General features: G+C 45.9%; 2 protein-coding genes across 2 annotated transcripts in view; one reads left to right on the top strand and one right to left on the bottom strand.

Annotated features, from left to right (window-relative positions):
- Nucleotides 1–1,500, bottom strand: part of zfc3h1 (zinc finger C3H1-type containing) — a 41,615-nt gene extending 40,115 nt beyond the window's left edge. Inside the window, exon 1 of the mRNA XM_039670245.2 lies at nt 999–1,500. Coding sequence (XP_039526179.2) covers nt 999–1,341 — 343 coding nt within the window. The 5' untranslated portion in view covers nt 1,342–1,500. The remainder of the gene's footprint in view (nt 1–998) is intronic.
- A 308-nt stretch (nt 1,501–1,808) lies between these two features.
- Nucleotides 1,809–12,187, top strand: part of znf276 (zinc finger protein 276) — a 13,193-nt gene continuing 2,814 nt past the window's right edge. The window contains exons 1-9 of the mRNA XM_039670251.2: nt 1,809–2,105; nt 4,240–4,510; nt 5,956–6,002; nt 6,072–6,347; nt 8,422–8,500; nt 8,575–8,658; nt 9,806–9,901; nt 11,642–11,717; nt 11,798–11,915. Of these exons, the coding sequence (XP_039526185.2) occupies nt 2,045–2,105; nt 4,240–4,510; nt 5,956–6,002; nt 6,072–6,347; nt 8,422–8,500; nt 8,575–8,658; nt 9,806–9,901; nt 11,642–11,717; nt 11,798–11,915 (1,108 nt within the window). The 5' untranslated portion in view covers nt 1,809–2,044. The remainder of the gene's footprint in view (nt 2,106–4,239; nt 4,511–5,955; nt 6,003–6,071; nt 6,348–8,421; nt 8,501–8,574; nt 8,659–9,805; nt 9,902–11,641; nt 11,718–11,797; nt 11,916–12,187) is intronic.

Here is a 12,187-nt window from a genome sequence, read left to right as displayed (position 1 = left end):
AGTCGTGGTGACGTATATCAAACGCGTCGAAAGCAGGAAGACTTGTAGTCCACAAAGTGCTCTCACACAAAGTCTAACCGGATGAAAATTCTGCTCGCTAAATTGTAGCATTCTTTACACGAAAAATTATATAAAAAATTCACAGACAACATATGTCCACATTCATTGCAAAATTCAAACGGGATTAGAAAATAATTATTTTCTCTCATTCACTTGCATTGACGATTTTTCAACCTAGAGGTCCTACTTTGAGCGGAAGGGGCGGGACTTACCAGCTCTATACATAAAAAAAGTAAATGTATACATGATGTTATAATGTCACACTAAAACTAAAACAATAGGGGGAAACCATTAAGATAAGCTTTAGAAAGAAAACCAAACATCTTGAACACAGAAGAAGTTCAGTTCTTTTGGTAATTTCACCTTAAACGATTACATAATTGTGGTTGCATTCATAATAGTAATCGCGATTACAAATCCGATTAATTGCGCAGCACTATCGTAAACATACGATCACAGTCACGTGCAAAGCAGGTAACCAATCACAAAACACCACACCGAAGTCTTAAAGTCACAGTAGCAGAATCGACTGTCCGGACTTAAAGCACAAGATCGGAGAGACATTGATGGAACGGGACTATAACAGTGTAAATTCAGCAGTCATATCATGACAGCACATTATTATGGTAAGTTGTCATATCATGACAGCACATTATGGTACCACATTATATCTGGTATCACATTATACTATTTTGGAACACTTTATTTTACAGTGTCCTTGTTACATGTGTTAAATGTACAGTAATAATAATTTAACCCTCAAACAAATCCTACCCCAACCATATGGTGAGTTACATGTGTTGCTTAATATTACTCAATACAACGACACCTTCAAAATAAAGCGTAAGTTAACTAACTAGAAACGTTATTTCGCGGTTATACCGTGATATTCCCCACACAGAGTTCCTGCTCGAGTGTAGCGGCTGGTGTAAGGATACGCTTCCGCCCGGGAGACTCGATCCTACAGCCGCGGTTCTCCGTCCAGTCGCGGGTCCAGTCGCGGCACCTGAAGCGGCCCAACGCGCCGTGACTGCGCTCCCAGAAGCCGGACCGCGGCGTCGCGTCGAAGGGGAAGGGCGGGTGAGGGGCTCTCAGCGGCAGCGGGGCGTTGTTGTTGAGCCCCGGTCCCGGTAAACGCGCTCTCTTGTTCATCGCGGGCCGGTTGGGCCGGGCGCGTCGCGGAGGCCTCGAGTTCTGCCTCTGCGGCTCGTCGTCGAAGATTTCTCCGTCCTCCAGCTCGCCCTCCTCTTTAGGAGACGCGCCGCTCGAGTTGACCTCCATTACTGATCCTGTCGGAGATTTAGACACGTTTACTAATGATTCGTGCTGATAACTGAGATTGAATTCTTCGCATCTCGCTAGAGAAGCGTCACACGCTCGAGTAAGCAGCTCTCAGCGGAATCTCTCTCGTCTCAGCTGCGCTTCCAAGTCTCGCGAGACTACACGCACTTCCCGTGGGTGTGGGGAAATGCCCAAATGCTTGAGTCAACGTAAAGTACTCTCAATGTAAGGACAAATATTCCCTCAAATAAAAGAAAAGACCACTGTATTATTATTATTATGTTGCTAAATTCACAAATTTAAATAGTTGTTGAGTAGAAATATAAAAACAGTGTGAAACAACTAATTTAGAACACACAACAATAAGTATTAAGAAAACAATTCAAAAATTTCAACGTGTAGTTATAAAACATATACAGAAATATAAATAATAGTAAAAGAAAACACCCGACCGTCGACTAAGTGACGTCACATCCGCTACTCCTGTTGACAGACAGCAGAGCGCTTCCGGTCGTGTCTTGCACCGTCGTGTTTTCATGAAAGATTTGATCATATCATATGTATCCGTTTATAAATGATATTTATTGGGGAAGATTGTACATAAGTTCCGCTTGCAGAGCGCGCGCGGTGAACCGCTGATGAGATGATTGACGTGTGTGACTCATAATCAGATCAGATATCGATGAAGTATTGATAAGTGAAGATGATGAAGAAGAGGAGGAGCAGAGCGAGTAAACGCGCGAAGACTGATGAAGATGACGCGGGTGAGAGGATGATGACTGCTCATTTATCCATCCATTCTGACAGGTTTCAGGAGCTGCGGTTTACATGTTAGCATGCCTCGTATTCTCAGGGTTGCCAGGTCTGTGTAAACCCAGTCAAAGCCTGCTAATGACCCAAAGCGAACACCAGAACCCATTCCCATGAAGAACACACACATTACAGCTGCTCATAGAAACAGCAGCCTAGCAATCATAAACTGGCCATTTCCCTCTCAGAAAGCGTCATCTAGCAGTTTTATTATTGGTTGAATTAATGTAAAATATTTAAAAACAATCATTTTAGCCAAATACAATTTATGCAACATGATAGATATAACCTTTAACCTTGGACCTGGCAGGCAACCCAGGGCTGCTCATAACTCTATCAGTCGATTAGTCCATTCATCTAAGGATTTTTTACAAAAAGATGAATCTGATAGTTGATTAACTCAATGGTACTATTTTTTATTTTTTCAGTGTTTTATTCATATCATATCTTTTGTTTATTTTAAGGTTTTCATTTATTAATTTAATTTTCTAATTGTAAAGTATCAAAGAAAGGGCATTTATCAGTAGTGCAAATGTTCAGTCTAAATTCAGTCAATAAATGGCTGATGGTCAACTGCTAATATTTCTGATATAATTAAACAGTCAAATAAAGTTGATACAAACATTTAAATGCACATAAGGTAGTTTTCATAAAAACTTGACTTTTATTCAAATATATAAAAAATGAACAGGTAAAGAACATTATTCTCTGACGCATGTCTGTTGTTTGTTTAAGGGTATATTCTCCACCTGGAAACATTTTTAATTTTACTTAATTTGTTGCAGTTCATTTTTAAGTTTACATTTAACCTCCAACGAGAATGGTTTCATTTAACTGAGAGTCTGACCTTTAACCTCTCACAGGCAGGATGAGCATGGGCCTGTGTCGGTCTGATAATGATTTGACCTTTAACCTCTCACAGGCAGGATGAGCATGGGCCTGTGTCGGTCTGATAATGATTTGACCTTTAACCTCTCACAGGCAGGATGAGCATGGGCCTGTGTCAGTCTGATAATGCTTTGACCATGGCACTCACAGCAGGATGAGCACGGGCTTCTGTCGCCTGTGTTGGTCTGATAATGCTCTGACCTTTGACCTCTGCTCTCTCACAGGCAGGATGAGCACGGGCCTGTGTCGGTCTGATAATGGTCTGACCTTTAACCTCTCACAGGCAGGATAATGCTCTGACCTTTGACCTTTGCACTTACAGGCAGGATGAGCACGGGCTTCTGTTGCCTGTGTAGGTCTGATAATGCGCTGACCTTTGACCTCTGCTCTTACAGGCAGGATGAGCATGGACCTGTGTCGTTCTGATAATGCTCTGACCTTTGACCTATGCTCTCTCACAGGCAGAAGGAGCATGGGTCTGTGTCGGTCTGATAATGCTCTGACCTTTGACCTCTGCTCTCACAACCATGGGCCTGTGTTGGTCTGATAATGCTCTGACCTTTGACCTCTGCTCTCTCACAGGCAGCATGAGCACGGGCCTCTGTCGTTCAGATAATGCTCTGACCTTTGACCTCTGCTCTCACATGCAGGATGACCACGGGCTCCTGTCGCCTGTGTCGGTCTGATAATGCTCTGACCTTTGACCTATGCTCTCTCACAGGCAGAATGAGCATGGGTCTGTGTCGGTCTGATAATGCTCTGACCTTTGACCTCTGCTCTCACAAGCATGGGCCTGTGTTGGTCTGATAATGCTCTGACCTTTGACCTCTGCTCTCTCACAGGCAGCATGAGCACGGGCCTCTGTCGTTCTGATAATGCTCTGACCTTTGACCTCTGCTCTCACATGCAGGATGACCACGTGCTCCTGTCGCCTGTGTCGGTCTGATAATGCTCTGACCTTTGACCTCTGCTCTCACATGCAGGATGACCACGGGCTCCTGTCGCCTGTGTCATTCTGATAATTCTCTGACCTTTGACCTCTGCTCTCACAGGCAGGATGAGCACGGGCTCCTGTCGCCTGTGTCGGTCTGATAATGCTCTGACCTTTGACCTCTGCTCTCACAGGCAGGATGAGCACGGGCCTCTGTCGCCTGTGTCGGTCTGATAATGCTCTGACCTTTGACCTCTGCTCTCTCACAGGCAGGATGAGCACAGGCTTCTGTCGCCTGTGTCACGGGAAGTTCTCGACGCGGCGTCTGCGTCAGGCGTTTGCGCAGCTCCAGGGCGAGGCGTGTGGTGTGTATCCGCTCTTCTGCTCAGACTTCCAGCAGCTGCTGGGGATCCCCATGGAGAGAGACCCGGCTCTGTCCCAGTTCATCTGCAACAGCTGCCACGCCCAGTTCTACAAGTGCCACAGCATCCTCCTGGACTTCAGGAACAGAGTCAACCTGACGCCCCTCGCCAGAGACAGGTGACCTCGGCCGACACACACACTCACACAAACACACACCAATATACTCATACCCATAACCGTAATTGATTGAGGACACTGATTAGGGGTGCACGATATATCGAATCAATATCGTTATCGCGATATCACGTTGCTCGATATCAATATCGAAAGTGTCGCGATATTTATGCAATATTTTGTTTATGATGCGTCTGTTCCGACATGCACCGTTGCATTTCCCCCCGAATCATTTCCTGATTCTCCTTCTCCATAAACAATATTAAATCAAGAGAGGTTTAACTTTTTTCATGCTACAGATTTCCCACAGTGGTCAGAAAGAACAGGAGAGACACTTTGTTTTTCTCAATATAAAGTCGCTACTCGCTCCAAAGCTAACCGCCGTCACTCTCTCACTTCTCCCTTGCTCTCCTACCACACAGTCCCACACACACACACACTTGCCCCGGCTCGACGCGCAGTCGCGCACACCAGCGCACAAGTAGCCTATAAACATCAGGCCACGGTCCACCTGGCAACTTCATGCGTTTTCACTGATCGGATAGTGATTTATCAAAATACGATCTTCAATTCCCGCGCTATATGCAGATTTAATGGAGTGCACGTCACCGTCACGTCAACAGTTATGAGCTGCGTTTTATGATCATCAGGTAAAATAAGATCAGTTCGTTTATTTACTTTTAATGAAGATAACTGTGAAAAGCGTCTGCGACTTACTTTCACTTTGATTTGCGATAGTTTGCGCGTTGGCTTGATGAAAAGGAAATGTTCAACAGCTGCTCATCTGCGGTGATGCGTGTTGCAGTCGCGCGCGTCGTCATATCTGGCCATAACATGACAAGCCTGTAACGTTCTCATTTTTAGCGTTTTTGGAAGGAGTACATTTTACATATGTGGTTTATTCAATAACGAGATGCATTTACATTTGTTCAGTTTCAACTGAAATGCGGCCCAGACCGCCTCCTGAAGTGGTTTGAGCGATTAGATTCAAATACGTCACGAATGCGTTTCACAGGGCATTTACACCTGGTCTTTTCACGATCAGATAGCTATTCGGTCAAAGAAAACGCATATAGTGGGGTTTATGTTGCATAGTGTGTTCTGTAGACTTGCTATTTATTTATTATCTTTTACAGTGTAGTGTACACAACTAACATGTCCTGTTCTGTTGACATATTATTTAGGCCTATTTATTAATGCTGTACCAGTCCAATATGACTGTCAGTTGAAATAAATCTTATGTTGTAAGAAAACTTGTTTTATTTATTAATCTTTTTGATGCGTTTTCCAATAACTTTTTAAAAATATCGAAATTAATATCGATATCGCAATATTCATTATCGATATCGCAATATCACATTTTTGTCAATATCGTGCACCCCTAACACTGATTGTGTCCGTGGGGAATTGATTGGATGGTTGTGGTTTGTGTGTTGTGTCATTTTCAGGAGCAGCACTGAACGCACGTCCCCACAGGAAGACATGGCTTTGTTCCGTAAGTATGCAGACGTGTGTGTGTGTGTGTGTGTGTGTGTGGTCTCGTCTCACTGCTTGTGTTGTCCAGGCTCCCACATCTCCTCAGACAGGAGTGTTCTGCACAGCCTGGTGTCGTGGGCTCACACACACGCGAGCGGCTGCCGCTCCCCCCCCGGCCTGCAGGAGGCGCTGGAGGGCCCGTGCCGAGGCGCGCTGAAGCTGGTGTGGGTGTGTGTGGACGGGCACAGCTACGAGATGGACACCCGGTCCAGCGCTGGCACGCAGTGTGAGGACAGAGTTCAGGCACACAGTGATGAGCAGCAGAGAGATAACAGCGGATCCACTGAAGCCAGCGGGAACCCAGGTGGGACACACTCTCGTAACACACTCTCGTAACACACTCTCGTAACACACTCTCGTAACACACTCTCGTAACACACTCTCGTAACACACCCTCGTAACACACTCTCATAACACACTCTCGTAACACACTCTCGTAACACACTCTCGTAACACACACTCATAACACACTCTCGTAACACACTCTCGTAACACACCCTCGTAACACACCCTCGTAACACACACTCATAACACACTCTCGTAACACACCCTCGTAACACACCCTCGTAACACACACTCTCGTAACACACACTCTCGTAACACTCTCTCGTAACACACACTCTCGTAACACACCCTCGTAACACACCCTCGTAACACACCCTCGTAACACACTCTCATAACACACTCTCGTAACACACCCTCGTAACACACACTCGTAACACACACTCGTAACACACACTCGTAACACACCCTCGTAACACACACTCTCGTAACACACTCTCGTAACACTCTCTCGTAACACACACTCTTGTAACACACCCTCGTAACACACACTCATAACACACCCTCGTAACACACCCTCGTAACACACACTCGTAACACACACTCGTAACACACACTCGTAACACACCCTCGTAACACACACTCTCGTAACACACACTCTCGTAACACTCTCTCGTAACACACACTCTTGTAACACACACTCTCGTAACACACTCTCGTAACACACACTCTCGTAACACTCTCGTAACACACTCTCGTAACACTCTCGTAACACACCCTCTCGTAACACACTCTCGTAACACACTCTCGTAACACTCTCGTAACACACACTCTCGTAACACACCCTCGTAACACACTCTCGTAACACACACTCTCGTAACACACACTCTCGTAACACACACTCTCGTAACACTCTCGTAACACACACTCTCGTAACACTCTCTCGTAACACACTCTCGTAACACTCTCGTAACACACTCTCGTAACACTCTCGTAACACACACTCTCGTAACACCCTCTCGTAACACACCCTCTCGTAACACACTCTCGTAACACACACTCTTGTAACACACCCTCGTAACACACACTCGTAACACACTCTCGTAACACTCTCGTAACACACTCTCGTAACACTCTCGTAACACACACTCTCGTAACACCCTCTCGTAACACACCCTCTCGTAACACACTCTCGTAACACACACTCTTGTAACACACACTCTCGTAACACTCTTTCGTAACACACTCTCGTAACACACACTCTCGTAACACACACTCTCGTAACACACACTCTCGTAACACACACTCTCGTAACACTCTTTCGTAACACACTCTCGTAACACTCTCGTAACACACACTCTCGTAACACTCTCGTAACACACACTCTCGTAACACACTCTCGTAACACAGAAAACATGGTTTACAAACTCGTCTCATTGCGATTCTAATAACATGCGTAATCGTCAGATATGCAGATGTGGAAGTAATGCGTAAGTGGGCAGTGGGTTCTTCAGTCCTAGTTCTGCTTCCCACAGTTCTCTGCACTCTTCATCTCTCCCCTGATCCTTTCACCATCCTCATCACACACCTGAAGAGCTCTGAACTTTATCTTTTTCACTCTATTTCTCTGCACACTGCTTGCGTTTCTTCTCCATCGCTCAGATACACACTGACTCGCTCACTCGGAGCTATTTAACGATGTGATTGGACCAGCCGAGTGTCAATCAAGAGAATAACCAATGGGCCGCCGATGTGCGAGGTTTATGGGCCGTTCAGACAAAAAACGAAAATGAAAGTACGAGATGTATCGGCCCACTGGGAAAGTGCCCGATGGCCGGTCCAGCCCTGTGGCACGCTGTACTGGGATTGATGGGGCATTCAGTACTGACCCGTGACTGGCCAGATCAACACGAGCGTTCGCCATTGGCCATCACAAACTCACGCTTGTGTTCAGGTCTCACTCCCAATCGAAGAACACACTCCTGCCCTCCGCTATCAACACTATTACACGGTGATATACACACTAGTGATATATGTATATGCGTAAAAGCACTGGATTGTGTGTGTAAGGTGTGTGTGTGTGTTTGACGTTGCAGACGGCAGTGAGGAGACGACCCCTTCTGTGGCTCCGCTGATCGAGGACAGAGGCGATGCGGACAGTGAGCTCTCAGACAGGTAAACACACACTCACACACACATGCACCTCAACAGCCCAGATGTGTTAGTGAAGTTTGGGGGTGTGTGTTCAGGAACATGTTGAGTGATGAGGAGTGTGACGACAGGAGGAAGAGCGGCTCGTCTGAAGACAGCTCGGATCTGAACCCTGACAAACGGTAACACACACACACACACACACAGCTCATCTGTGGGATCCGGGCCGAAAGCCAAACATGGCGTACGCCGGACCCGACAGAGGAAGAGTGTGTGTGTTCACACGTCTCCTCCCCGAAACGCCTCGTTTACCGGATCCTCATCTGCATATCATTAGCATATTCACCCACGTGATCCATGTGTAACGGCACGAGATGCGGATGTGCGTCACATGACCCGACCCTGTTGCCCTGTTTATCAATGAATAAATCAAATAGTGTCAAATACATTTCAGAGACAGATTTCTCCATCTTTTCCTCCGGCCAAATGCTATTTATAATGGAAACTGATCGGATATGTAAATATTTCCTCAGATCGAGTTCTGCTGTTATCCTGCGCTCAGCAAACACACACACACACCAGCCTTAGGAGAAGTGTTCGACAGCAGAGCATGTATGGAGCGAATATTGTGCCAAAATTAAACAAATCCAGCATTGGTGAAACTCCCATCTGCTCTGCACAGGAAACCTCGACTCACACACACACACACACACACACACAGAAAGCAGTTTGCAGAAACTAAGGTCAATTTGAGTGAAAATGCAGCGGAGTAACCAATATTGAGTTTCACAAATATAAATAAATGAGCCTAGATAATATTTCACAAATAAATACAAACCATCCTACAAATCGCATGTGACCTTTGAACAAATACCAAATCTAGCGCATATAAAGACAGATCTGTGTGTTACGATTGTGAGATCTCTCGGCTCGATGTCCTCAGATGCAGATGAGTAACTTCTCTTCTAAAACAGCAGATGGCGCTAGAGTAGAATCATTTGGAAAACGATTGGAATCGTTTAGAAAATTTGTTTTCGATTCTGATCATCGGTTCCAAACACGCAAGTTTTGGTCCATATTTGGTCCAAAGAATCGGAATCGAGAATCGAAAAGAACCAAAATCAAAAAGAAGAATCGGAATCAGAATCGTTCAAATCAAAACGATGCCCAACCCTAACTAGCGCTAAATCAATCCGCCACTTTAGCGCCATCTGCTGTTTTAGAAGAGAAGTTCCTCATATCGAGCCGAGAGATCTCACAATCTGAAACTGGTCTCAGCAGATTACTCACGGTGAAGTGAACCGTCTCTCCTTCTGTCCACTGTATCAGTTCTTCAAAGAGGAAAGAGACCAAGACGCTGGAGCCCAAAGCCCGGAGGAAACCTGGGCCGAAGCCCGGCTGGAAGAACAGCATCAAGTCAGAGCGGTACTGTGACATCACACACACTCCTTGCTTCTGATTGGGCCATCGATGAATTCTGTAGACAGATTCTTCTTAACGGTTTTGACATTAATGCACCGCAGAATAAACAGGGATGTGATTCTTCTGGATTAACTCCATATTAATTAATAAAAGGTCAGGAATCGGAGACTTGTTATAACGCGTAAATCTGACTTGTTTGGTTCACGTCAATCGTTTTACTCTTTCGCCCTCAGAACTGCTTCAGGAACTGTTGGTGAACACAATTATAAACGCAACACTTCTCTTTTTCATGAGCAGAACTCAGATCACATTTCAGAGTGGCCTGTAACTGTGGGCAGCCTAAGGCAGGAATCCGGCTGTCTCGTCGGCATCTCGATCTTTAAGTTCTGCTGAGGGCAAAAAGAAAAGTGCTGCGTTTATAATTTTGTTCAACAGTTCCTGAAGCAGTTCTGAAGGCGAAAGAGTCAGAAGTCAAACGATTGATATGAACCAAACAAGTCATTTCTTTAGCAAATTTACAAGCGACTTGCAAATGTGAGTCAATAAACAACAGAAGTGCTAGCAATACAGCGTCATGGTATGTTCACACCGGATATCTCGTCAGGCGCAAATGATTTCAATGTTAAGTCAATGCAAAGACGCGTTACGTGCGTGATAAATTCCTGCGGCGTGAATGAGGCGTGGAGCGCGCCGCGGAAGACACGAATACGGCTCATTCGCGCGAATTGAGCATCTGACACGTTACGCGCGAATGATTTAGTTAGTGCTATTTGTGCATTCACGCGTTTGACGCGAATTCGCGTCTGCCGCCCGAGTTGAAAAATCTGAACTTTGGTGTGAATTCGCACCGCGTTAACCAATCAGGAGCCTAGCTGCTTGCTCACGTGGTGAAGTGTCTGGATGCTTCAATAAATTATTTTGTTAATATGACTAAATGCATGGTGGGATTATGCACAACAAAGCAAATATTTTATCACTTAAAAAATTATTTCTATATACGAGACATGTTCATTTTCTATTGAATGTTATTTATTCCATATCTAGATTATATGAAACAGTATCATGATGTAAAGACAATCAACATGTGCATAAATTCGTGTCTGGACGTGAGAGAGAAATTAATCACAGGACAGGTTAATAACTTTTGAAGGCCGGCTCTATTTATCAAAACAAAAATAAATGACAGCTAGATTAGGTGGATGAGGGCGAGGGTGATCCTCACTCCGATGCGGGACAACAGGTCATCAAACTGGGACAGGCGGAAGACAGCGGCCGTCATCCAGCGCAGCTCCTGGAGCGAGCAAACGGTGAAACTCGCCAAACGGTTCGGCTCAGAAGGGTCCGGTGGACACAAATATACGGCGACGATGATCCCCACGCCGCGGTTCTGCTCTCCAGAGTAAATACAGTGCGGTGACTCTCTCGATCAACATAAACAAAGATGGCCGTCAATGGGTTTCGGTTTTGACGCGCGTAAATTTCGCTTCAAACTTTTATTTTACACGCGTCAGTTTCGCTCTTGACGCGCAAATTAACACAAGAGCGAAAGTGGTTAAGCGTCAAACTAGGCGCGCGATTCGCGTCCGGTGTGAACGTAGCATCAGACCTCAAGAGTAGCAGGAGGGATGAGCGAAACGAGAGTCAGGTGCTGGTGCGAGACTCGTGGTCTGAGTGTGTTGAGTACGGTCAGGGCCTCGGCTGTAGTGTGTGAAGAGCTTCTCTAGACTCTGTGTTTCCCTGCAGAGAGGAGCTGCCCACCATCTACAAGTGTCCTCACCAGGGCTGCACAGCGGTGTACCGAGGAGCCGACGGCATGAAGGTGCGCTCCCCTGAAGCACATGCCCACTGCTGTCACGAGCTCCTCTCACTGCGTGTGTGTGTGTGTGTGTGTCACTGCAGAAACACATCAAGGAGCATCACGAGGAGGTGCGGGAGAGACCCTGTCCACATCCCGGCTGCAACAAGGTCTTCATGATCGACAGATACCTGCAGAGACACGTCAAGCTCATACACACAGGTGACGCCGCTGACAGTGTGTGTGAAGAGCTGAAGTGAGCCGTTGCTCAGTAACCCTCCTGTTGTGTTCAAACTCTTCTTTTCCATGCAATCGACTAAAGTAGACATTTATGAAAAACATGAACCTCTACTGTAGCTTGACAGACTTAACTGTGCAAATTCCCATCATTCCCATCTATTTTTTTCCCAAACGTACATCCGGCCCTTGAACGCAAAGAGCAGAAACGGTCTTGCCAGGAACCGCACCTTGTCAGGCTCACACATATTTAGCCA

The sequence above is a fragment of the Pimephales promelas genome, chromosome 25 (genome assembly GCF_988280905.1).
Source record: "Pimephales promelas chromosome 25, fPimPro1.hap1.1, whole genome shotgun sequence".
Lineage (NCBI taxonomy): Eukaryota > Metazoa > Chordata > Actinopteri > Cypriniformes > Leuciscidae > Pimephales > Pimephales promelas.
This window is presented reverse-complemented; position numbering and strand designations above follow the sequence as displayed.